This window comes from Taudactylus pleione, unplaced genomic scaffold (assembly GCF_031769625.1).
Source record: "Taudactylus pleione unplaced genomic scaffold, aTauple2 ptg000238l, whole genome shotgun sequence".
Lineage (NCBI taxonomy): Eukaryota > Metazoa > Chordata > Amphibia > Anura > Myobatrachidae > Taudactylus > Taudactylus pleione.
This window is the reverse complement of record NW_028284640.1, coordinates 6,837,411-6,862,016: the sequence shown is the minus strand read 5'-3', so window position 1 is coordinate 6,862,016 and position 24,606 is coordinate 6,837,411. Positions and strand designations below refer to the sequence as shown.

Genomic DNA, 24,606 nt, shown 5'->3' with positions numbered 1-24,606 from the left:
GGAAAACAGTCTTAGCTGTTAGCCATTTAAGATCCACTGAGCCCAGTGGTTCAAACGGCGGTCCTTGGAGAGCCCTCAGGACCACAGCCAAATCCCAAGGCGCCACAGGTGGAACAAAGGGCGGCTGAATGCGGAGAACACCCTGCATAAAGGTGCGCACATCCGGGATTGTAGCAATCCTACGGTGAAACCAGACAGATAGGGCCGAAACCTGTACCTTCAAAGAAGCAAGGCGAAGCCCATGATCTAGTCCCGCTTGCAGGAAGGCGAGAATCCGAGACAGACGAAACTCCCGCGGTGCATAACCTCTCGGTCGACACCACTGGAAGAACGTATGCCACACGCGATGGTATATCCTCGCGGAAGACGGTTTCCGAGCTCGTAACATGGTACGCACCACAGAGCTGGAAAACCCCCGGGACCTCAGCATGGCCGTCTCAACAGCCACGCCGTCAAAGACAGCCGAGTCAGGTCCGGGTGAAGGCAAGGACCCTGAGACAGAAGGTCCGGTCGTAGCGGCAACCGCAGAGGAATGTCCACGGACAGACCCTGAAGGTCTGAGAACCAGTGCCGTCTGGGCCACGCGGGAGCTATCAACAGGAGCGTCCCTCCTTCCTGTTTGAATTTCCGGATTACCCGTGGAAGAAGGGAGACCGGAGGGAACAGGTATGCGAACCGGAACGTCCACCGGACGGACAGAGCATCCACCAGAGACGCCCCTTCGTCTCTTGTGCGAGACCCGTACACCGGCAACTTGTTGTTGTGCCGGGACGCCATGAGGTCGATTTCTGGAAGACCCCACCTGTCCACCAGTAGTTGAAAAACGTCCGGGTGCAGGGACCATTCCCCCGGATGAACGTCCTGGCGACTTAGAAAGTCCGCCTCCCAATTGAGCACTCCCGGGATGAAGACCGCTGATATGGCCGGAAGATTGCGCTCCGCCCAAACCAGGATCCGAGAGACCTCTACGAGAGCCGCCCGACTGCGAGTTCCTCCTTGCCTGTTTATGTAGGCCACGGTGGTAGCGTTGTCCGACTGGACCTGCACCGGGCGACCCTGGAGAAACCGCTGTGCCTGCTGGAGAGCATTGAAGACCGCACGGAGTTCCAAGATATTTATTGGAAGCTCCGCTTCTGTCGGCGTCCACCTGCCCTGGAACAAGTGTGGACCCGAAACTGCTCCCCAGCCCCGAAGACTGGCGTCCGTTGTCAACAGGACCCAATTTGGAACCCAGAACGGACGTCCCTTGTTGAGGTGGGTCGTCTGTAACCACCACGTAAGGGACAGGCGAACCTCCTGGGTGAGCACAATCGTCTGGGACTTCAGAGACTGAGTCAGCCCGTTCCACTTGGACAGGATCAGGTGCTGCAGAGGTCTGGAGTGAAACTGGGCGTATTCCACCATGTCGAACACCGACACCATGGAGCCCAGTAACCTCATCGCCGAGTGTAAGGACACCCGGCGGCTGTGCAGACAACTGCGCACCCTTGACTGTAAAGCAGAGATCTTGTCCTCCGTCACGAAGATCCTTTGCTGTCCCGAGTCCAATAAGGCTCCAAGATGCAGAATCCTCCGAGACGGGATTAGAGTGGACTTATGCCAGTTGATTAGCCAGCCGTGCCGTTGCAGCAGTGCAATGGTCAGGTCCAAGTGGCGTAACAGGAGCTCTGGAGATCCTGCCACCAATAACAGGTCGTCCAAATACGGCAACATGCGGACTCCCTGCAGCCGCAGAGAAGCCGCCATGACCGCCATCACCTTGGTGAAAACACGTGGTGCTGTTGCCAGGCCAAAAGGTAACGCCCGAAACTGGAAGTGGTCGCTGCTGATTGCAAACCTGAGGAACTGTTGATGGCGCCAAAGAATAGGGACATGCAGGTAAGCGTCCTGTATGTCCAATGACACCAAGTAGTCCCCAGGTTCCAGCGCCAGAATGATGGACCGTAGGGTCTCCATCCGAAACTTCGGGACCCGCAAAGACTTGTTGAGTGCTTTGAGGTTGAGAATCGGACGATATGACCCATTGGGTTTCTGTACCAAAAATAGATTTGAATAGAAACCCTGGCCCCTCTGGGAGAATGGAACCGCCACTATAACTCCAGCCTGGAGCATAGTGTGCAATACCTTCCGCAGCTCCGTAGCCTTGTTCCGGTCTGATGGGAGACCCGTGGTGAAGAAGCGAGCCGGGGGTCTGTGCCGGAAGGAGAGGGCGTATCCGTGGGAAACCACCTCCAGAACCCAAGTGTCTGTCGTAGTGGTCGACCAACACTGGGCGAACTGTAGCAGGCGGCCTCCCACCCTGGGATCCCCCAAAGGGAGGCCCGGACCGTCAGGCCGCAGGCTTGCCATCTGGCTTGGGGGCCGGACGTCTGGTACTCCATGCCTGCTTCCGGGGCTTGACCGATTTCTTAGGGCCAGCCTGTCGAGGAAACGACTGTGGTTTGGGCCTGCCCTGGGCCCTAGATGACCGAAAGGACGATGGTCCCGAACCAGAAGGAGCAGCGGCCGACGGGAGACAGGCAGATTTGGCTGCCGCCAGCGTGGCCACAATCTTATCCAGATCCGGACCGAAGAGAACTTCTCCGGTAAACGGCAACGCTTCCAGACCTTTCTTGGAATCTGCGTCCGCCTTCCAGGATCGCAGCCACAAGGTGCGACGAGCAGCTACCGCTGCTGAAGAAATTCTAGACACCAGAGTACTAATGTCTAGAGCCGCCTCGTTGATGTAGGTGGCCGAATCACGGAGATTGCCAATCAACTCCGCCTGATCGGCCGGACAGTCGGATTCAAAAGAAGCCTCTAATGAATCCGCCCAGCGCTCCATCGCTCTGGCAACCCAGCAAATGGCCATAGCCGGCCGTGCTGCCCCCCCAGCAAGGGAATAAGCGGACTTCAGGCAGATTTCTACCTTGCGGTCCGTAGCATCCTTAAGGGAGGACATGGATGGCATCGGCAATGTGGCACTACGGACAAGACGGGTCACGTGAGAATCCACCTGTGGAGGGGATTCCCACTTCGCAAAATAATTATCCGCGAACGGATAAGCCACCGCCAGGCGTCTCTGCGGCTGGTATCTTTTGCCCGGTTGTTTCCACGCCTCCTCTAAATGGTCCACCAACTGACCCGAAAGAGGAAAGACTGTGGCATCGCCCTTCACATCTTTGAAAAAGGCATACTTAGATTTAGCCGCTGGGGGAACTTCGTCCTCAATCACCAAGGCTGTGCGGACCGCCCGAATAAGTCCAGGAATATATACTTTGGACTTAGCATCAGCGTCCTTAGTATGGAGAGGTTTCTGATCGTAAGGATCTAGAATCTCCCCATCATCAGACGTCCCTTCGTCATCCTCATAAGGAGCGGACAGAGACGCCACCGGCCTTTTATGAGACCGCATCACAGACTCCCCTTGCAACACATCCGACAAGTGCTGTACAGAACTCGTCAGGGAGTTAACCCACGCTGGCTCCTGAGAACCCGGGAGCGGGGAAATAGGGAGACTGTGGGGTACCACCAATTGTCGTGGGAACCCCTGCATGGGTGACGACACCACAGACTGCTGGGACAAACCCATCGGAGTAAACGCGGGCTGCGGAGCTAACTGGCCCACTAAAGCTGTTAACGCCTGAGCGAAACAAGCCCAGGGCGGCTCCTGTACCGGTGCTGTAACCGTAATAGGCCGCGCCATGGACAAACACTGCCGGCAAAGGCCCTCCGCGCTACCCTCCCCCTCCGCTAACGGTACTTTGCACGTGGTACACTGTAGCCGGAGGGGAAAATCACTTTCAGACATGATGGCACCACGTATGTGACCTCTCTCACCAATTAAGTATTAAATAGGCGAGAGACCACCCTGCAGCACCGCACCGCAAGGGCTTTAGCAGAAAGAACAGGGACAGTAATAAAGCTGACAGTTTAGAGAAGGAAAGATTACAGGCAGCAGCGCTAGCACAGTCACATACAATGCAGAAAAATAACAATTCCTGCACTAACAGCGCTGATCACTCAACTACACAGACACAGGGCCTGGTAGGACACAGCGCTGCATACACAGACCTGACCACAGCGGAGGAGAGGTATGCGGGGGGACCCAGACCACGATGCTTCCGTCCAGCGCTTCCAGCAGCGTTCACCATGCGTTCTGGAGAAGATGGCCGCCGAGGAGCAGAGAGGAGGCTGGCCTGGGGGAGGAGCGCTGCCACAGGACCAGTCGGCAGCATGCAGAGAGGGCTGTGTGCAGCGGGGGAGGCGCCGGCTGTGAGACAGGGAAGGCGCGCTCCCCTGGCATGCATTTAACCCCTGGGACGCCGCAGCGCTACCGCTCTGCTGCGGTCCGCTGTCCCAGGGGGTAGTGGAAGCGCAGGTTGGTCGCCTGGCTCCACGCTGCAGCCAGTCCCCAGGGAGCCCCCTGCCTGGGGACTTAGGACCATGTGATCAGCGGGGACCCACTGCGGGACCCCGCTGCTTACCTCTGTCCCCCTTGAATCCGGCCATGGTCCGGAGCATCTGGGGTCACCGCTAGCTGTGACCCCAGACGCCCACCAGCATCCCCGGATCAGTACCGGCGTTCTGGTACCGGCGGGGTGTAGGGAAGACAGCATGGACGTCAGGACTGACTGTCCATGCTGTTCATCCAGATGTGCAGCCACAGCTGCATGAAGAATAAGCTTCAGGGGCTCTTCTAGCCCCCACTCCAACAGGTGCACCCGACTCCGGCCGGGCACCAAACTAAACTGAGGTGCCTTGGCCCGGGGGCGGGGTATAGGAGGGGGACCTAGTGCATCCTGGGAGGCTGAAAGCTTAACTCTTTGGTGCCCTGCGACTGACGTCACACCTATACCCCAAGGTATCCTGTGGATACCCTATGGACCCTGAAGTAGAAAGCCTCACACATAAGCTAATACTAATATATGGCCTTTTGTGTTGGGTGTTTTTCTTGGTGAGCGGGTTTTTTCCAGACCAACAATATTACATATATAGTTAAGAAAAGACTGTATCTAAACATTCTACTATCAACTTTGGGATAAAGAAGAAATATTTCGTATGACACAAGTAATAAGATCGAGAGTGTTTTCAAGAACCTCTACGGAAGTTATAGCGCCTTCTAGTTCATTGTCTGTATGTTATGTTATTTGGATACCCACTAACAGGGGTACTACTGTGAAGAGCTGCTGAATTGTCTAGCGTGAGTACAGTATATATTATACACATACATACACTATATTTAATGCATTTCTGTCTAGTCTAAAAAAATGTATTTGACGTATCACAATGAAAATTATTTCCTCTGCGTCGATGGACGCAGTTTCCTAGCCTGGCAAGCCGGCAAGCCTGAATAAGCTGAGGCTTACTCAGCTGGTTGGTGGCCCGATGGTGATACCAACCTGCGACCTCAGTCGCAGTGCTGGGATCGAAATGCAGCACCTCCTGCTGCATTTGCATATGTGCAAGGACAAGCCCGCGTGCAGCTTTGCAATTCCGTCCACTGCTGAATCACTCCTGAAGTACACACCGAATTTAGAACAGTAGGCAAAACATGTGAAAGGTTTTCAAAGTTAGTGTTCACAGGAAAAGAAAATTATGTTATTAGATAAAGTAATATTAATATTGCTGTACTTAAAAATTTACCCTACACCTATAAACAATGAAAGCGGCTTTATTGTATGCTGAACCAATATTCAGACTGTCAAATCAAAAGGACCACTCAATGCCTCACGCCTCGGTGATGTCTCCAGTTTCTAATATATGGATAGGCTGCATTTTCAGGAGAATTGATTCAGCACACAAAATGGCTACACTGCGTGTAAGTAAAAGGGAACATTTATCGGGTAAATATAAATTTTGTAATTTATATGAAGCATTGCAACAATGTAGAAATAAAATACAATTTTATTTTCCTGTATTTTTTTGAAGAACTGTCAGTATTAATGCTGCTTTTTTTTTTGCAGTTTAATTACAATGCTAATTAAACTGACTTACTATTACTGTAGCAGGTTGCGAGCACATTTCGGTCTGCTGGGCTAGCACAGATTTGCCAGATTTCCCCCGCATGGTGCAGTAGAACATTCTTATTGATGATGTTATTCTCATCATCGAAGTCGATTACGTGAATCTAGACATATGGAAGCATGAATTTATGAGACTGCAAAAACAATAAAACAGATGAACATTCAAACATAATTCAAATTTGCCATAAGTGGAGAAAATGCATAAGGACAATAGCTTGTTTCACAATAGTGTGTTAAAGACCAAACAAAATCCCGTAGTAGATATTATAGTAAATAAACAAAAACACTAATACTGCATAGATTAAAGGTTTCCTCAAAATATGATTATTAAAGAACAAGTAAAGGCCCCCATACACTAGCGACGGATTGTCGCTATGCTGAGATGACGGGTTGGAGAATCTGTGAAATCTCAACATGTTGGAGAATCTGTGAAATCCAACAGGTTGGATTTCACAGATTTGCCGATCACGATCAAAATATGATCGCGATTTGCAAAATCGGTGAAATTTAACATTTATTATTTCACCTATCCTCCAAAGGATCGAGGAACACCGATGGCCGCAGGTCGGGAATTTCCGACCAGCGGATCGGTGTTTCCCATCCGATCGCAGGATCCGGCAATCCGTTGGCTAGTGTATGAAAGTTTGTTAAAATATTTTGAATGATAGCTTTAAATATTTAGTGGCAGATTCAACCTGCTATGAGAGTTAATTTGCAGAAGACCGTATTTACTTGCAGCCTATGGATAAGCCAGCAGAATCAGCCGACCGTAAATGGCAAATAAATGATCAATTTGAGCTGCCGACGACATTGTAACTGCATCTGCCTCATAATTTTTTTGTTCATACAATAAAATAAATAATTATATCCATCTCTGCTTACCTGGTTATCATATCGGAGAGACTGCGTCCCAACTAGAAATCGGATGGCATCTGTTTCTGCTGTCTGGGCAGTAAGGGCTCGGGCCTATGAAAAAATAAATATTTATTAAATAAAATTTTATAGTACTGACAAAGAAATAAATAAAATAATTATTTTATTTTTTTGTGAATCAAAACAAAATAAACCTTTTTGTTTTATTCCCTTCCAGCATGTGGTATATTTTACACAAGTCTGGAAGAGACCTATTATCCACACAGCCTGGCCAGTCTGTATTTACCATATACACCAAAGCTCAAACTGCACATAGCAAGGGAGACATACAGATGTGTCCACATACATCTAGCCTACTTGCGCATTATACAGCCCTTCTAGTCACGCCATGCTGGGGGGTTAACTCAGTTGCTTCAAGCATCTATTTATCATTCATATGTGCCTTATTCGGACAGCTGTGTGATTAGAATGCAAAGGCAGCTTCTGCTGATTAAAATGATATGTGGCATGCCTATGTTCTGTGTGCACCTGTGGGTGTATCTGCATGCAAAATGCTACGTTACAGTGTCACAGCCGCTAACACTAACGTAGCAATTCGCATGCAGTTGCACACAGAATATAGGCATGCTGCATATCATTTTAATCAGCAGAAGCTACTTGTGCGTTCTATTTGCTAACAAGATGCATTTGAAGGTAAATAGTAGCACAAAAAGACGCTCAGTGCTAGAGTCACACTGCACTCACGCATTACGTGTAATGCGACTTGTAGCGCACGGAGGATAGATGTATTTGAACATATCTGTAAACTAGGTGTATTCTGTAAACTTCTTAATACTATACAGCATAGGTTTTCATAATCGTCCCACAGGACCCCAAACAGTGCATGTTTTCATATTCTCCTCACAACATCGCAAGTGAAATAATTAGCTCCACCTGTGGATCTTTTAAAATGTGTCAGTGAGTAATGAATACACCTGTGCACCTGCTGGGTGACCTGGAAAATGTGAACTAATTGGGGTAATGAGAACAGAGTTTGAGAACCTCTGCTATTCTGGAAGGTATGAACTTGCAGAGGCACAATTGCAACAGTCTGATGTATGCATAGGCTTCATTTTCCCTTTAAACCAGGACACTCATGTATTCAGGACCCCATACATCTGCGACGGATCCCTGTGATGTTGCGATCAGATCGGAAACGCCGATCCGCCGGTCAGAATGCCGACTGGCGCCATCGATGTTCCCGCGATCAGTCGCATGATCGGTGAAATTCTACATGTTAAATTTCACCGATATGCCAATCACGATAATTTCTTGATCGTGATCGGCATAACTGTGAATTCCAACATGTTGGATTTCAGCGATCCTGCAATGCTGGGTAGCAGGATCGCAACATCACGGCAATCTGTCGCTGATGTATGGGGGCCGTAACAGGATCTGTGGCTGGCTGACTCCAAGCCTGCATTTTACCTGGTTTTAAATCAGCCACAGGAACTGCAATACATGTGTCCTGGTTTAAAGGTATATTCTGGCAAGCCTACATATGCAACAAATGGCATCTGCTAAAACAAACTGCAATAATGGTCCCAAAGGGGTAATATGTATCACAATCGCTACTATTCAGTATTCCACATTCATCTACTGCACCCATTCCAATCCCACAAATCCCACAATGGATTGTGCCCGGAGAGAATCTGGACTGCCTGCAGCGAGAAATGTTCTATTAAAACTGATTAACCCTATTTTAAATTTCTACTTCATGTAAATATAGGAAACTTGGCACCAATATAAACGACTGATATTGTACATTACTGATGTTATTTCTAAAGTTAAAGATTTCCGCAAAGAAAAACAATCACAGGATTTCTCAGGTCTCCAGAGAGTTGCTTCCAATTTAAAATTTCCCTTTGTAGTGTGGATTCTTTTTTGTTTTAATTAAATAACATTTCTGCAAAACATCCTCAAATATGCTGTCACCACCTCCCACATTACACCTTGTTATCTAGTATATGTACGGCTTGTAACACGTCCTTCCACTGGGGACGGGGACCATAGCACAGAACTTGCAGACATGCTCACATGAAGCCCATATTTTTACACTGGCAATGGGGTAAAATAAAGAGTCTAATACAAAAGATAATACTTTAGAGCATCTAAATACATATGGGAATATTCAAATAGTTACAATGTGAAGATACTGTATTTGGGAGTGTCCACAATCAATGGGTAAATCACAGATACTCTGGCTAAGTGGAAATACATGGTCTCATTTCTTGCAATAGTAGAACGCTGGCAAGGGGTGCAAAAGGGCTTTTGCCCCCGGATCTTATAGGAAGTAAGAGCAGACAGAGAAGGATGGGTCTTGATTTGGTGCTGTAGTTAGTTCACAGAGCAGTACCAATTCACTGTGTTTGTCCTATGTGTGTAATTATGTAATGGGCCCATGCCTGTTGTGAAGCAGGCGATTTCCTACAAGGATTCAGGAAATAGATGTGGCCACATACATCTAGCCTCCTTGTGCGTTAAACAGCCCATCTAGTCACGCAGACAGGACACACAAGCAGCTTATGCTGATTACAATGACAGGCGGCATGCCTATATTCTATGGTGTTATTGCAGCTGTATCTGCATGCCAAACACTACGTTGCAGTGTCACAGGCGCTGACACTGTAAGCTGCTTGTTCGCCCTATACGCTTTGTGAATAAGATGCATTTAAAGCGAAAAAGCTGCATGAAATGATGCTCGGCGCAACAGAGTCAAACGGCGCGTTATATGTATGACGCGACAGAGTTGTAACGAGCGGCTGATAGTTGTATGTGCACACATCTGTGCGGCCAAGATTAATTAGCAAGATGCTTATAAGGGATGCAGTCAGGAAGCAGACGGTCGAAATGCCAACCGCCGGGCTTATCGACTGTCAAATCCCGGCAGGGGTCTAATGATAGGCGTCGAAATCCTGACGCCTATCATTATCCCTATGCCGGGAGCCCAATGCCCGGCATACCAAACGAAGGTAAGCCGGGCGGCGGGTGCGGGGGAATTAGGTTAGGGGCTCCCGGGGGGGACTTAGGGTCAGGCACCCCCCCCCGGAGGGTTAGGCTTGGGTGAGGGGGGGTTTGAGTTAGGCACCCCAAGGGGAGGTTAGAGTTAGGCACCCCCGGGGAGATTTAGGTTTAGGCCGTGGGGACGGGCGGGTTAGGCACTAGGGGGAGGTTAGGTACCCCTAAGGGAGGGTTAGGGGGGGGGGGGGAGTAGGGTTAGTTTTACTTACCTAAATCCCCTGTCCGGATCTTCACTCCTGCTGGTCTTCCGGCGTCGGGATTTGAACCGCCGGCCATAGGGCCGGTGGTCATTTATTCTGATTCCGCTTATACTGAACCTGTTTCCTAGTATCACATCAGTTCAATGAGCTATTTGTCACATAACAATCATTAGCGTATGCTGACCAATACAAATGCAGAACACACAGTAGAGCAATAGAGCACTGCAATATTTACAAAAGGCACCAATAGGAGACAAATACCAGAACTGCTCCCATTGGTTTACGATTCCTGCCTAATGGTGTAATCTTCTGTAACTCTGGTTTATTGCCCTTATTGTTATCTACTGACAGTGGCATAAATGTATATGATATAACCTCAGCATGTGTACAGTATAGCAGGCATTACTATTTCTCACGATCACCGGGACATTGCAGTCATTTCAGTGTAAAAGTTATACAACATGTCGATTTGTCAATCTCTGCAATCCCAGCATCTCATTATTGTAAATAACCGATTACTTGCTTTATTCCTAAGATTTCATGCATGAAATATCAAAAGCATGCTCTGAATCTGATTACTAATGTTGCACTTCTGTAGCAATCTCACTTTGCTGGACTTGAACACCATTTGTAACTACATATAGGTACTGTATCACCAAGTGCAAAAAGCAAGAAATTCAAGCAAGCAATTTCCTCAATGAAACTTGGTGGGTTTATATCAATATAAATGATTGTAACAGAAATGACAGAATTATTTACCATTGATGAAATTCACGGCAGCCCTACAAGCATGGGTTGCCTGCCTAGTTCTAGAAGTTCAGACATGAATTATAGAACCACCTCTGGAAGGTATACCGTGACGACTCCTCCTTTCCTTGATGAATGAGTAACTTTCCAAGCTGCCAGTGGAAAAAAAACATATATAGCAAACACTGCCAGGATGACTAGAGTGCTAAGGAGCAGGGATGGACATCAAAACAGATGGTTAGCAACCATCAATGTTCCCGATCCGATGGAAGTACTTTATCGAATTGTGGGTAATTCTGCTGCTCATCCGATGGCTGACATCTTGTAAGCAGCTGCGGACACACAGAAGTGGTGTCTGCAGCTCAGCTTATATGCATATGCGGGAAGCTCGAACTGCTTCTGCTCATGCGCTCATAGTAACCTCATCAATGGTCAAACCATTGAAGGTTTGATGCGATGGTTACGCAACCATTCCGATGTCCATCCCTACTAAGGAGTATTTCAAGGAAGTTAAAAGTAAATAATTTTCTCATTTACTCTTTAATCCGTGGCAGCACTACACAAATGAGATGAACCCAAGGAATGCAAAAAAGAGAAGGGCAGGCTCGAGCATAATAAACAGTGACCGTGGAAAATAAATATGTTTGGATGGAACATGTACTTTATGTAATCCTGCAGAAAGAGTAATAAGCTGATCCATCTTACTGAATCCATTCATCCCGGAAAGAAAAGCAGACATCGTCCTGAAAAGATCTACGGTATATAATCATTCCTCCTGGTCACTGGCTGGCTTCGGGCAGAGACAGGAGCATGAGAAGTGGAAACTACGTTAGCTAGGTAAGAAGATATACTGTAGTTTGTTACACCACATTGTCCATATACAAGTTCAGAAAAGGCTCTATACACCATAAGGCGTGACATTCCCACACTCCACAGGTAGACATCACTGCCTAAGATACAGCACTTCAAGTGATACATTTATCACACCTTCTGAACAGAAAAAGTGAAAGCATTGCCCATAGCTACCAATCAAATTCTAGCTGTCATTTATCTTTATCAGTCTAATTATAGGTATAATGTGACTGGATGCTATGTGCAATACATCCAACTTTCCTTTTTATAAGGTTTGAAAAAATCTCCCCCTACCTGTGAACAACTTAAGCAGGACATCTAGTAAATGCTCAAAGAGATCAGACATGTGCAGAGCTGCCGCGGAGAGTTTCAAGGGAAATCGTACACATCGGCTGACCGTGAGCACATCGCTATGTCTGTGGGCACCTTTAGAAGGAGCCACACTATATACCTTCCTGAAGGGTTTCTTCTTCCCGTCTTTAATCAGTCAAGCTTTACCCCCAAGCTATGCCACTTTATTCATAGCATTTTGGGAGATACATCATATTTGGACTAATAACAAGTTTGGGGCAAACCCGGTATGCTGGTATCACTTTATAGATTAGTTGTTTTTTTTTTTATTAGGAGAGGGACTAGAACTCTGGATGAATCTTGCAATCTATTAAATACTAATGATAAGAACATTCAACTGGTGTTTCAGATTACAAAATAAATAATTATTTAAATGTTAATCAAAAATCCACAGACTCCAACTGATACATTGAGGTTTCCCATGCTCACCACAATAACTGGCTAGAATTGATACCTTTAAGCCAATTAAAAAGAAACAAGTGCTGAACAAAACTGGTAGATACCATGGCTTTTTAAACAAAAGCAAAAGAAAATTTGGAATGGACTAGTAGGGATAATCTTCTAAAAAAGAAAGAGGAAGAATGTTGGAAAAACTTTTGAATGGGCATTTATCGGTAAATTTTACCACAACACAAACAAGTAAGGAAAATTATCCAAATACCTGGAATACTTTATAACAGTACCCCATTTTAATTGATCACCTACCTATTAGACCACAATCTATCTATTGGAGAACATCCAGCTTAAAGAATGACTTGGTAAGAAGCACAATGGAGGAACCAAGCAGAAGCCTAATAAGAAAAAGGGGATTTTATCGTTGTGGTTCCTGCATTATGTGCAAAACTGTTAAATGCAATCATAAAAAAACACAAATTTTTTGGTCCATAATGGTAAGGTTTCTATTAAAGATTTCAATAAATGCAATATATACGTAATGTTATATATCTGTTGGAGTGCAGGTGAAAAACACTTCTGACAGAACACATCTATAATATTCGGAAGAGACTACAAAACCACACTCTAATAGCCCATTTTAAATGTTCACACATTTGTACTGCCAATAACCTAGTTACAGATGTTATTAAACCTAGATGACGTGAAGATGACGTCGGAAAAAGATTGGCACAATCAGAAGTGCAATGGATTTTTAAATTGAATATTATGGTCCCAGCAGGTTTTAACTTAAATGGTTTTAATAAGGTGTTAAAATTGTAATAATATATTTTTACCTTTTTTTGATGTACGATTATTCATGAAATAAAACATTATCCTCAATGCATCATTTTTATTATATAATTAGTATCATGTGTTAAATTGTATCTGTCTGTTTATTTGAATTTGTTTTCTGTAACTTTGTATTTGCAAATATATGCAAGGGGATACAGTCAATATCCCGGCGCTTAGGGTGGGTGGGGTGGAGGGATAGGTTTAGACGTTAGGCACTAGTGGGAGGGTTAGGGTGCGAGGAGGGGGAAATTAGGTTCCGGTACTAGGAGGGAAGGTTAGGGTAGGAGAAGGGGAGGGTTAGCATACCGAGCAACAAGTGTTGGTATGCTAGCCCTGTCGGGATGCCGGTGTCAGGATTCCGACAGCCGGGGTCCCGACTGTCGGCATCACATAGCCAACACCTTACAAGGACGCTCCCGCTCCGGAAAGGCTTAGATAATTCATAAATAGTGTATTAACTTTATGCACAGTATCGGCTTTAAAAAACGATTTATTGAAATGCGACAGAGGGACCCGTGCATTACCACGGCTAACTGCTAACTAACCGAGGGTAACCACCTGGAAAACTCCTTAGAGGACCCTGCAAGTTCCGGACTTTGTGGTTCTCCTTTAAAACTACAGTATTTTTAGTCTCCACCCCAGTGATGCGGATTTAGATTGAATTTATACGAGGATGGTTCAATAAGTAAGATAACAGAACCTCTCACATACAGTATGTAATGTTCATTCTAATTTACCGCCAGTCCAGAGCAGGTAGAGCACAACTTCCCCTCAAGGCTATTAGACCGCGCCTCATATCAGTCATACCGTCCCAACAGCAGCTGTAAAATGGCGGGGCTGGCGGACACATGGTCAAACATTGAGGTGCCCAGTGTGATCAGATTTCTGAGTCTAGAGAGCACATCAACAGCTGAAATTCATCAGCAACTTGTCGAGGTGTACAGTGATAACGTCATGTCACAGAAACAGGTTTGGGTTTGGGTTTGGTGCACTGCCTTTGCTAACGGCATGACAGATGTTTAAGATGAGCAGCGATCCGGCCGGCCAAGCACGTCCACCACAGATGACAATTTGTGCCGCATTAAAGGTCTGATTCAGGAGAACAGAAATGTGGAAAAGTAATCTGTACCGAGGCCATACTATTGATTATACGTATATGTATGAGTTAAATAAATTTATGCAATGAGAGGTGTTGTTAGATTATTTATTGAACCACCCTAGTATAAGCCTTACATTTATGAATTCCGGTACGCTGACAAATGTTACAGTGTTTTTATTGTCTTTGCTTTATGCCTGTACCTTGTTCTGATAATAAACTGTTTACACTATGTCGAGTTTTTCCTCCATGTGTACAAGTTATCGGTTTGGGGGAGAGGATTGTGATAGAAGATCCACAGTGGCAATATAAAGAAACCATTGCAGGACCTTTTAGAAACTGCTTTTCTGTAAGGGCAATCAACAGAGAGAATTTCCCCATCAATTTAAAGTGTGTGTATTCTCAATAAGGGAATCTTTTGGAGCACATCCTTGGGAAGAACAAAGGTTTTCTCTCAAACAACTTTCTGTGGCGTGATTTGGATTGAGACACGCTATTTTTAAGACTCGCAAGGGTGTTTGAATTGAAAGTACCACACTTTGTTCTTTTTTTATGGTTTTTTTTTGGAAGGTTCATCGAATCCCAAGATTGATCTGCGATGCTGATCCTTTAAAGGGGAAGTAACTTTGCACAATATATTTTGAACCTCTTTTGTATTGTAATAATGATTTAAAAGGAAACTGTTACCCCTTGTTATATATGTTGGCTATAGAGCAGGGGTCAGGGAACTTTTTTACCTTTTACCCCAAAATATATTTAGATACGCCGACATTACCCCCTTGATTTGAAAGGAACGGAATCATATAGTAATGCCCCCATATAATGCCCCTGTAGTTGTGCCCCCATATAATGCCCGTGTAGTAGTGCCCCCATATAATGCCCCTGTAGTAGTGCCCCATATAATGCCCCTGTAGTAGTGCCCCCATATAACGCACCTGTAGTAGTGCCCCCATAGTTATGCCCCTGTAGTGCCGCTTGTACACCAAAAAAAAAACCACTTACCTTAATCGCCGTTCCTGCATCCGCCGCCGTCCTGTCCGCCCGGCTGCTCCTCGGAACTATGGGAGAGAAGTCATGGAGAGAGAGGAGCCTCTCTCCATGCCTTCTCTATGGGAGAGAAGGAGCATGGAGAGAGGAGCCTCTCTCCATGCCTTCTCTATGGGAGAGAAGGCATGGAGAGAGGCGGAAGCTGGAGTTCAGAAGAGAACTCCAGCCTCTGGCTAACAAGGCGCTGCAGGGAAGGAGCCGGGCGCCCGATGGTAATAACATCTCAGCAGGCATCCGGCTTAGAGCCTCCCAGCGGCACAGCCGGGGGTAATGGACGGACAACCGGGCATGCATAGAATGATTCATATGCATGCCCGGCTGTCCGTCCATTACCCCCAGGAATTTAATTTTTACCCCATGTGGGGTAATTTACCCCTGTTCCCTGAAAACTGCTATAGAGCATCTTTGCGCTGAGAAATTCTTAACTGAATTTTGTTGTCTTTGCTCAGATAATTATTAAATTATTCCATTCATGTAGGGCTGCAATGGTGTGAAATGGAAACATATGAATATCTATCATAACATAAAGGAGATTAGAACAATGTGCATTAATTTTGACCTAAAAAAACTACTTCTATCTGCAAGTGTTTAAAAGGGAGGTTCTGCATGTATTGTCCATGCAGAATTTTGTTTCTCTTCATTGATTTAAGATATGACATCAAATCTGCTGTCCAATGCACAGATTTCAGGTTTTCTATTGTATCCAAGGGCAATAAAAAATAAAAAAAATAATAAAACAAATCTCCATGGACAACTGAATTAAAAAAGTGGAGTTTCCCATTAATAAATAAGTACTAGAAAAATGGCAGGTTCTGTGTTGCCATCTGTTGGACACAAGTGGGACTGCAGTACCTGCACTTATGCGCACATTTCACCTGCTTCAGGGTTTTCTATCTGACCTGGTGGAGACAGGAAAGGTGTAATGTATATCATTCCTTAACAGGAAGGAATCATTCACCTCATGAGAAGAATCTGAAAGCTCTTTGGCAATACCATGTAACCATAAACGAAGAGATAACAGAAGACAAGCGTCTCTCTGTCAAGCCCATCAAACAAATGCTTGAAAGCATTGTGGAATATGTAGTTTAGCAACAGCTGGACAGTCAGAGTATTTACCATTAATATTTGTTGTCTGATATTCCGGGTAGCATTATAATGGAAAAAAGGATAAACATTTTAAGAACAAATGCTTCTCCTTTTGCCTGTTCCAGTTGCTTTACAGGTCATAAATAAATCACAATGCATTTGAGATCCAAAAGAACCTTGCTATCTGTTACAGAATACAATCGTGGCAAGCCCCAGAGACTCAAATAAAAATACATTTAACCAAAAAAAAAAAAAACGTAGAAAGGGATAAGAAAAACCTGAGGTAGCACAGACTGTCTCTCAGCACTGCTTGTCAAAGCCTCACACTTTTCACCCCCCCACTCCTTGTAGATCAGCCTCTGATCACAAAAACAAAAGCTGTCTGAACCCTACTGAGACACGCAAGTGGTATCAGACCTAAAGCTTTGGGGAGCAGCCTGCAATCCTACTGCACAGTCTAAGACCGCACGTCAAAAACATGACACGCTAAGAGGAGACTCTGGCAGAATATTAACATGCAAAGCCCGGTGCCACATACTGACAAACACACAGCCGCAGCAGGCAGGGTAGTAAGCTGCAGTGCATAGTTGGGGGAAGATAAAAGGTTTCTGCAGCGGTTCTTCACATTATTATGTTCCTCTCTATACTGAAAGCCCTTATCAGCCATACTGTACCACATATCATCCTATCCTCTGGCTGGGTTGCTATGGATAATAAGAGGTACTAAGGATAGATGCCTAATTCAGAGTTGCACGCTACAATTTGCAAAAGCCACGGGAAGAGTCTCCTGTAAATAGACGCCTCTTGCTGGGTTATGTGATCCGCGGCTGCAGCCGGAGACGCAGCATTGGATCACTTACGTGACCATCGGACATCTGAGTAATCCTCAGGTAACTTAGGATGTCTGGTGTAATCATGCTGCAGAGGCCAGGAGATCTGCATTGGAAGACGCAAAACCTGCCCTCGGCACGCCTTGAAAACGGGGTCAACGCGGCCGTTTTCAAGAACGCAGCCCCTCTCCCCCCCCCCCCCACATGGCCACAGCACGTCATGCTGCGGCTCAGCAGGCACTGCGAACATTGTTGCAGACAGCGATCTGCTAATGCGCAGTACATATCGCCGATCACAAAACATCGGAATTGTACGTAAACCATTGGGTATACATACAACACTGAATCAGGCCCAGAGTACGCCAGGGCCCTTCACACAAAAAGTGTCTAGCTGAAATAGGGAGCCAGGGCGGCACACAGGGATGGGCAAAATGAAGTGATGATTTGTTACCTAGAATGATAAAATTAGAGAACAATATAAGAATAATGTCTCTCCCATAGAACACAGAAGAAAAAGGGATTCGCCCTCCAGCACACTGCAGCATAATCAACAAAAAATACTTAAATCATACATGATAATGGAGATTCAGAGGTATTAGTTACATTCATTCACAAATATATAAATAAGTGCCAGGCCATCGTCAAGGCTCCTCTATACTGGCGTCCCTAACATTAAGGGGTTCACGTCCAAGAAGCAAGGTACCCAAAAAAATTCCAGCCAAAGACCATCCCCAGGGCATCACATGAAAAGGGGAAAAAAAGGTGATATTGATTTATCTTTACACATCTATCCTTTACACTTCACTAAGTGTTAATGAAATAAGAAAGAATTAAAATGACATAAATAATAAACAATTAGAAAAGTGATAAAAAATATCTATGTGAATTAAGTGGTGAGGCCCTGAAAAAGGTCCAGCCAGAACAACTCCGGGGGCCCCACTCCCAAACGCTCACCCCAAAATAATTAATGCTACATAATAGTAGCACCCACTCTGGGTCATATAATTACAAATTGGTGTACTGCATAATAACAGCACATGTATAAGCTGAGAGCTGACTCACCTTGGAGGTACCCCAGAAACCTCCACATGGCAATATAAGGACCAGCACATCCTCCCAATGCTGGCTCCCTTCATGCCTCTCAAGACTGCAAACAAAAAGTATGGTGGTCGCTCATATCAGCTTAATGACATAGCACAGGTGCTTGTAAAGCGTGGGGTTTACACTGAACACAGAAAAAAAAAAAAAAGGGATTTGCCCTCCAGCACATTGCAGCAAAATCAACAAAAATACTTAAATCATACATGATAATGGAGATTCAGAGGTATTAGTTACATACACTTGCAAATGTATGAATAAGCGCCAGGCCATCGTCAAGGTTCCTCTATACTAGCGTCCCTAACATTAAGGGGTTCACGTCCGAGAAGCAAGGTCCCATAGTGCTGAGTGGGAGGAGCAGTAGGATGGGCGCAGGAGCGGGGATTCAGAGGGCATTGCATAAGGGGCACTACTACAGGGAGCGTTGCATAAGGGGCAGTACTGGGGGCATAGTATAAGGGGGGAACTACTACTAAGGGGCATTATGTGTATAAGGGGCACTACTGTGTGTGGTAATGTGAATAAGGGACACTACTATGTGGTGTAATGTGAATCAGGGGCACTATGGGCCTGATGCAGAGACGGACGCAAAGGCGATTACGAACGCAATTGAGCGATTATTTGCCATGGCGCATGCATATAAGCCACACTGCACGTGCGCAGCTATCACGGGCACGCATAGGAATTCATCGCAGAGTGAGTGACAGGTTGTCAGCGTTTGGGGGTTGTGGCGGGGGGGGTCTGAAAAACGCAGGTGTCTGTCCGTTTAAACGCCGTTACATGGGCGTGCATAAATTAGCCACTGCGAGTGCATGCGCAGCTCTGCGTGTCTGAAGAGCTCCCAAGGCTGCGGCAGACCTGCAGCAAGGCAAAGATGGCCGACGATGTTGCATCGATGTTACCGATATTTACGCAGGTATGCGTTGTCGCACATGGGTAAGAAGGCAGCAGCGGGCGTACTTATGCTCGGGTGATCTTTGTAGACATTAGCATATTTTCTCTGCTGTGTCGCGTGTGAAATTGCAGCTGCAATCGCATTAGCGTCCATCTCCGAACCAGGCCCTATGTGCGGTGTAATGTGAATCAGGCCCGATGTGCGGTGTAATGTGAACAAGATTGAGCTACTGTGTGGCTAATTTGAATTGGGGATACTATGTGCGATTTCGGCAGGACAAACCCCCCGCCCCTTGCTGCGAGGTCACGCCCCCTTTTGCATGTTACGCCCCGTTTTCAGGCTTGGTAGGTCACTAAAGGTCTTTAGCTTTATAAGTAGATCACCGAGTCCAAAAAGTCTGGCCACCCCTGGTCTAAACTATAGAGGAGGCCGAGGAAATTCTTCTGGCAGAAGGCAACGTTTTTGCTGAAATAGACAGACTCTAGAAAGAAATGCTTGTCTGTATGAAAGTCAAACCTAGGTCTTCACTTTTACTACATGCTAAATGTTCTCTGCAGAGTTATATGGTCCTCAAAGGCACGGTGCTAAAAAATATCTCCCTACAAACATATGGAGGATTTGCAAACCAATGCTTACCTTTCTGTTTTGTGATTTAGACCTGCACATACTGTATGTTCTTCTATTGGACCCAGAACACCTTGCAACGTGATTAGAAATCTGCATACTTTTAACAACTACTAATGCTACTATATATATATATATATATACATATACATATTCACACACACATATATATATATATATATATATACATACACTGTATGTACTGTGGGCCTGATTCAGACCCGCTCGCGAGCGGAGCGCTCGCAAGCGGGTCGATGATGCCCTAGTGCGCATGCGCACGACGGAGGGAGCTCCGTCGTGCGCATGCGCGAGACCCGAATAACGACGGGGTAGTCGTCGTTATGGGTCTCGCACCAAAGGGGGCGTGCTGTCGATGGTGAGTGACAGCATGCCCCCTTTGGTGGGCGTGCCGGGGGCATGACTGCCAGACAGAGGCGTTCCCATGGGAACGCCTACCATCTGGGTCCGGCCCCACTGACATCACTAGTAATGTCAGTGAGAGTGATTTTGGCTCTGATAGAGCCAAAATCACTCCAGGGCTTGCGGTCACCGAGACCCTACCACAGGGTCTCGTCGCAAGCCCGATGGTCGCGATGGTATTGACCATCGCAACCATCATCATGGACGCTCGCATAAGCTGTGGGTGGTAACCCACAGCTATGCGAGCGTCCAAAAGGCCGGACAGAAAAAAAAAAAAAAAAGACACGCCCTGATTCAGAGCGGGCGTAAAGTTTTTGCCTACCTGCTGCAGATATATTATTGTATCACTGACTTCTAATCTATATGGAACTTGCTTCACATAAAATCCAGCTAATCCAGCCCACCTGTATATGATAGAACTTTGTTTCGGACACTAACATTCAACAGCCTCAAGTTTTTGCCCACCTGAGGTTACCCCTGTTACTTATATAGGAAATATAACAGACCATCCGTAGACTTTCAATACGACTAGGACACCATATGTACAGAGACCATAGTCTTACCTGACCATATACACATAATACTCACACCCACATATTCTATTATCACAGAGCGCTTTCCTCTTTTCTATTTTGTATTCTATTTCTGTCAGGGAAGTAGGGACTCTTCCCGAGGGAGCAGCTAGTGGTAATTCAATATACTTTTTGTTCTGTGAGCGCTGGTCACCTATTTCTGTTACAATCATTGAACAATAACTAAAAGGGATTTTTAAATTAAAGTAGGAGTATCATGGACAATAGAAATTCAGCCCATAGTGTATACATGTTACATGTATAATCTTCCAATTTCATAACTGGCAGAGGGCCTGATTCTGACCAGCTCGTGAGCGCTGAGCGCTCGCAAGCAGGTCGATGGTGCCCAAGTGTGCATGCGCACGACGGAGGCGGCTCCGTCGGCGCATGCGCGAGACCTGAATAACGACGGCCAAGCTGTCGTTAAGAGTCTCGCACCAAAGGGGGCGTGCTGTCGATGGTGATTGACAGCACGCCCCCTTTGGAGGGCGTGCCGGGGGCGTAGCTGCCCAGACGGAGGCGTTCCCATGGGAACACCTACCGTCTGGGTCCGGCCCCACTGACATCACTAATGATGTCAGTGGGAGTGCTTTTGGCTCTGATAGAGCCAAAAGCACTCCTGGGTTTGCGGCAGCGAGACCCTACTGCAGGGTCTCGTCGCAAGCCCGTTGGTCGCGATGGTCTTGACCATCGCGACCATCATTTTGGCCACTCGCTATAGCGGTGGGTGGTCACCCGCAGCTATCCGAGTGGCCAGGAGGCCGCTCCAAAAAGGAGCAGGGACGGCCCTGATTCAGAGCGAGCGCTCTGTCAGAGGGTCCGGCTATGAATCAGGGCCAGAGTCCTTTAAGATGACGCATAGTACCTTAGGTCCAGGAAGATGTAACAGAGTGACCCCATGCCACTATTAGATGAAGCCCAATACACAAACTACAGGCTCTGCCATTTATCATGGTTTTCTCTATTTAGGCTTACATGATTACACTCAGCTGACCAGCACAGATTTCCTTGCTGTGTTTTCTGTTATTATGTAATATTTAATACAATAAATGATACCATGATGAATAAAAATACATATTCCAAGTGATGAAATAATACACACAGCCAGGAAGTGGAAAATTAGATCATTTTAGCCTTTTCCCTGTAACCCAGGCAATTCAAGGTCATTGACCAGATCTAGCTGCAAAGCTGGAAATGACAAAACCATGGGCGCTGATGGGAAAGAACATCTGTAGGACATAGAGAAATAACAGCTCTGGCCGTCCAGTTGTCAGAAATTATATTTCACGAGAAGAGACTAAAAGATATTGCTAACCCAGACTACTTTTAGATACAAATAAACCAATGGGTACTAACCGTCCAGTAGCGAGCTTAGGGTCTGATTCAGCTTAGGATGGAATTGCAAAGCTGCACGCAGGCTATAGATATATGATGTATGCAGGCAAGCAGCCTTGCAATTCCGTCCTTGTAATCATGGTAATGCAGCAGGAGGCATCACGCCATTTGCTGCATTACTTATCCCAGCTGCGTGGTACAACGCAGAACCAGATAATCTGTGAGAACATCGGCCAGCTAAGTGACCTATGGAGTCACGCAAGCCGGCTGCTGCAGATGAGGGAAAGAGGCCAAGAAATCTCCATCAGCCGAAAACGGAGTCCGTCACCGCCCACAAACGGCAGCAGACTGTCAATCACTGACAGTCTGCATGCAAAAACGCAGGACCCGTACTACACAAATGCGCAGTACGGGTCAGGCGCCTGTGCAGATTCCCGACCATCGGGAATCTGCATTCGGTAGTGCATGCTGACTCACACAGGGTGAATCAACCAGTGATCGCACTGAGCAAAAATAAAATGTGGGTCCTAGGGACCCCTCACTTTGAGAAATTGGGATCCTACTCCACAGTTTCTGGGTCCCAACAAAATGTATTCTTTTGAGCTCCCTATATGCCATCAAAACATGCTGTAATTCTGCATAAGGGGCCGATGTTACTCTATGTTACCGATGTATACGCAGAACTGCAAGGTACTACGGATGTGAGATAGCGGCAGTGGGCATCTCTATGCTTCCTGTGCGACGGCATTGTGATAGCATTAATTAGCATATTTTTGCAGCGGTGCTGCGTGCGTAATCGCAGCTGTGATCGCAATAGCAAACCGTAATGAATCAGGCCCTGAGTCCCTAACTGCCTGTAGTGCGTCAAAACACGCTATAATGCATATTTTTGCGATCACTGATGAACACTACGTTACGTTAATTTATACCAAATAGAAAAAAACATAACTAAACAACATAATATTTAATGTAACCAGTTTGAGCACAGTTGTGTTCAATGACTGGTTAATATCTGTTCATTTACAGGGTTGTATTTTACCAGAGGTTTTATGTTCTAATAATCCTCTCTCTTTTTTTTTACAAACAGATGAGTTTGGGGACCAACATTTGGCCAAAGTCTACAAGTGGTTTAGGTACAACATAAAAGTGCGGTGTACTGCTTTGAAGCTATTATCAGTGGACTCTAAAGATGGGGACATACTATATATGTTGTGCAATCATACCACCCACGACCAATTTGCATGAACATCACAGATTGTGCATTCTCAATCTATTGTTTACACACGTCGTTTACCTTATCGTCCCATCCAAGGCCAGACTGCGACTAAAAATAGGCTATGGTATTTAAAGCACACAGGAAATCCCCGTCAGCATCTGGCTCCTGGCATAGACTCCTCCCCTTACTATTCCTGACTCCTCCCACTTCTTAGTCTATGTTCTTGCAAATATTAATATTAGATCAACAGTATACAATAGTCTCTGTATTAAAACACACACAATAGAGCACATCCTGCAGAGGAATCAAACATGTGCCATAGTCAGACATTTGGTATTTGGTTGGTTCTGTTAAGCTGGGTACACACCTGAGAGATATATCTGCAGATGATGGTTGTTCACACACACTGAACAACCATCACTGCCATCTGGCCAGAGGTTCCGCTGGCCGGGGGTTGCATCGTGCTCACCTCCCCGTCAGCCTGTGCAGCAAGTGGGCGGTCATCTGCACAGCCGACCCGATATGTCTGTGAATGACGTCGTTCACAGACATATCGTCTGTACACACTGGCCGACGCACACAGGATATATTGGCCCTTCAATTGAATGGATTATATGTTGGCCAGTGTGTACCCAGCATTATGTAAAGCTGGCAAATTCATTGGTGTAGGTCACACACACAAAGAAGAGGGAAGGCATTTTCCCAATTGGCAGCTTAGCAGTTGTAGGAGGATAAGATAGTGATCACTGTAGGAATTTTTTAGGGCAGGGGCTCTGATCACAGAGGACGACACATCTGTGTACACCAAAGCAGAGTCATAACTACACATTTTGGAGTCATGTGTACATATAGAGCATTGGTGCTGCCATGCACAACTGAAGCGGGGAGAGCGCGCTGAAAAATAACAGTAGTGGTATTGCTGGGAAGGGGCATTACCACACAGGGGTGTCCGACCAGTACGGTCGAACAGGGGCGCCACCCATAGAGAGCGCACCCCACCCCAACATCCCGATTTCAGCGGGACAGTACTGCCCCGCTGTTCTACCCGTGGGCTGTAGTGTCCTTTCGTCAC

General features: G+C 46.2%; 1 protein-coding gene across 1 annotated transcript in view; it reads right to left on the bottom strand.

Moving 5' to 3' along the window:
* Positions 1-24,606, bottom strand: part of EIPR1 (EARP complex and GARP complex interacting protein 1) — a 280,792-nt gene that overhangs the window by 213,140 nt on the left and 43,046 nt on the right. The window contains exons 2-3 of the mRNA XM_088479510.1: positions 6,888-6,971; positions 5,977-6,109 (exon numbers count right to left, since the gene is read on the bottom strand). Coding sequence (XP_088335636.1) covers positions 5,977-6,109; positions 6,888-6,971 — 217 coding nt within the window. The remainder of the gene's footprint in view (positions 1-5,976; positions 6,110-6,887; positions 6,972-24,606) is intronic.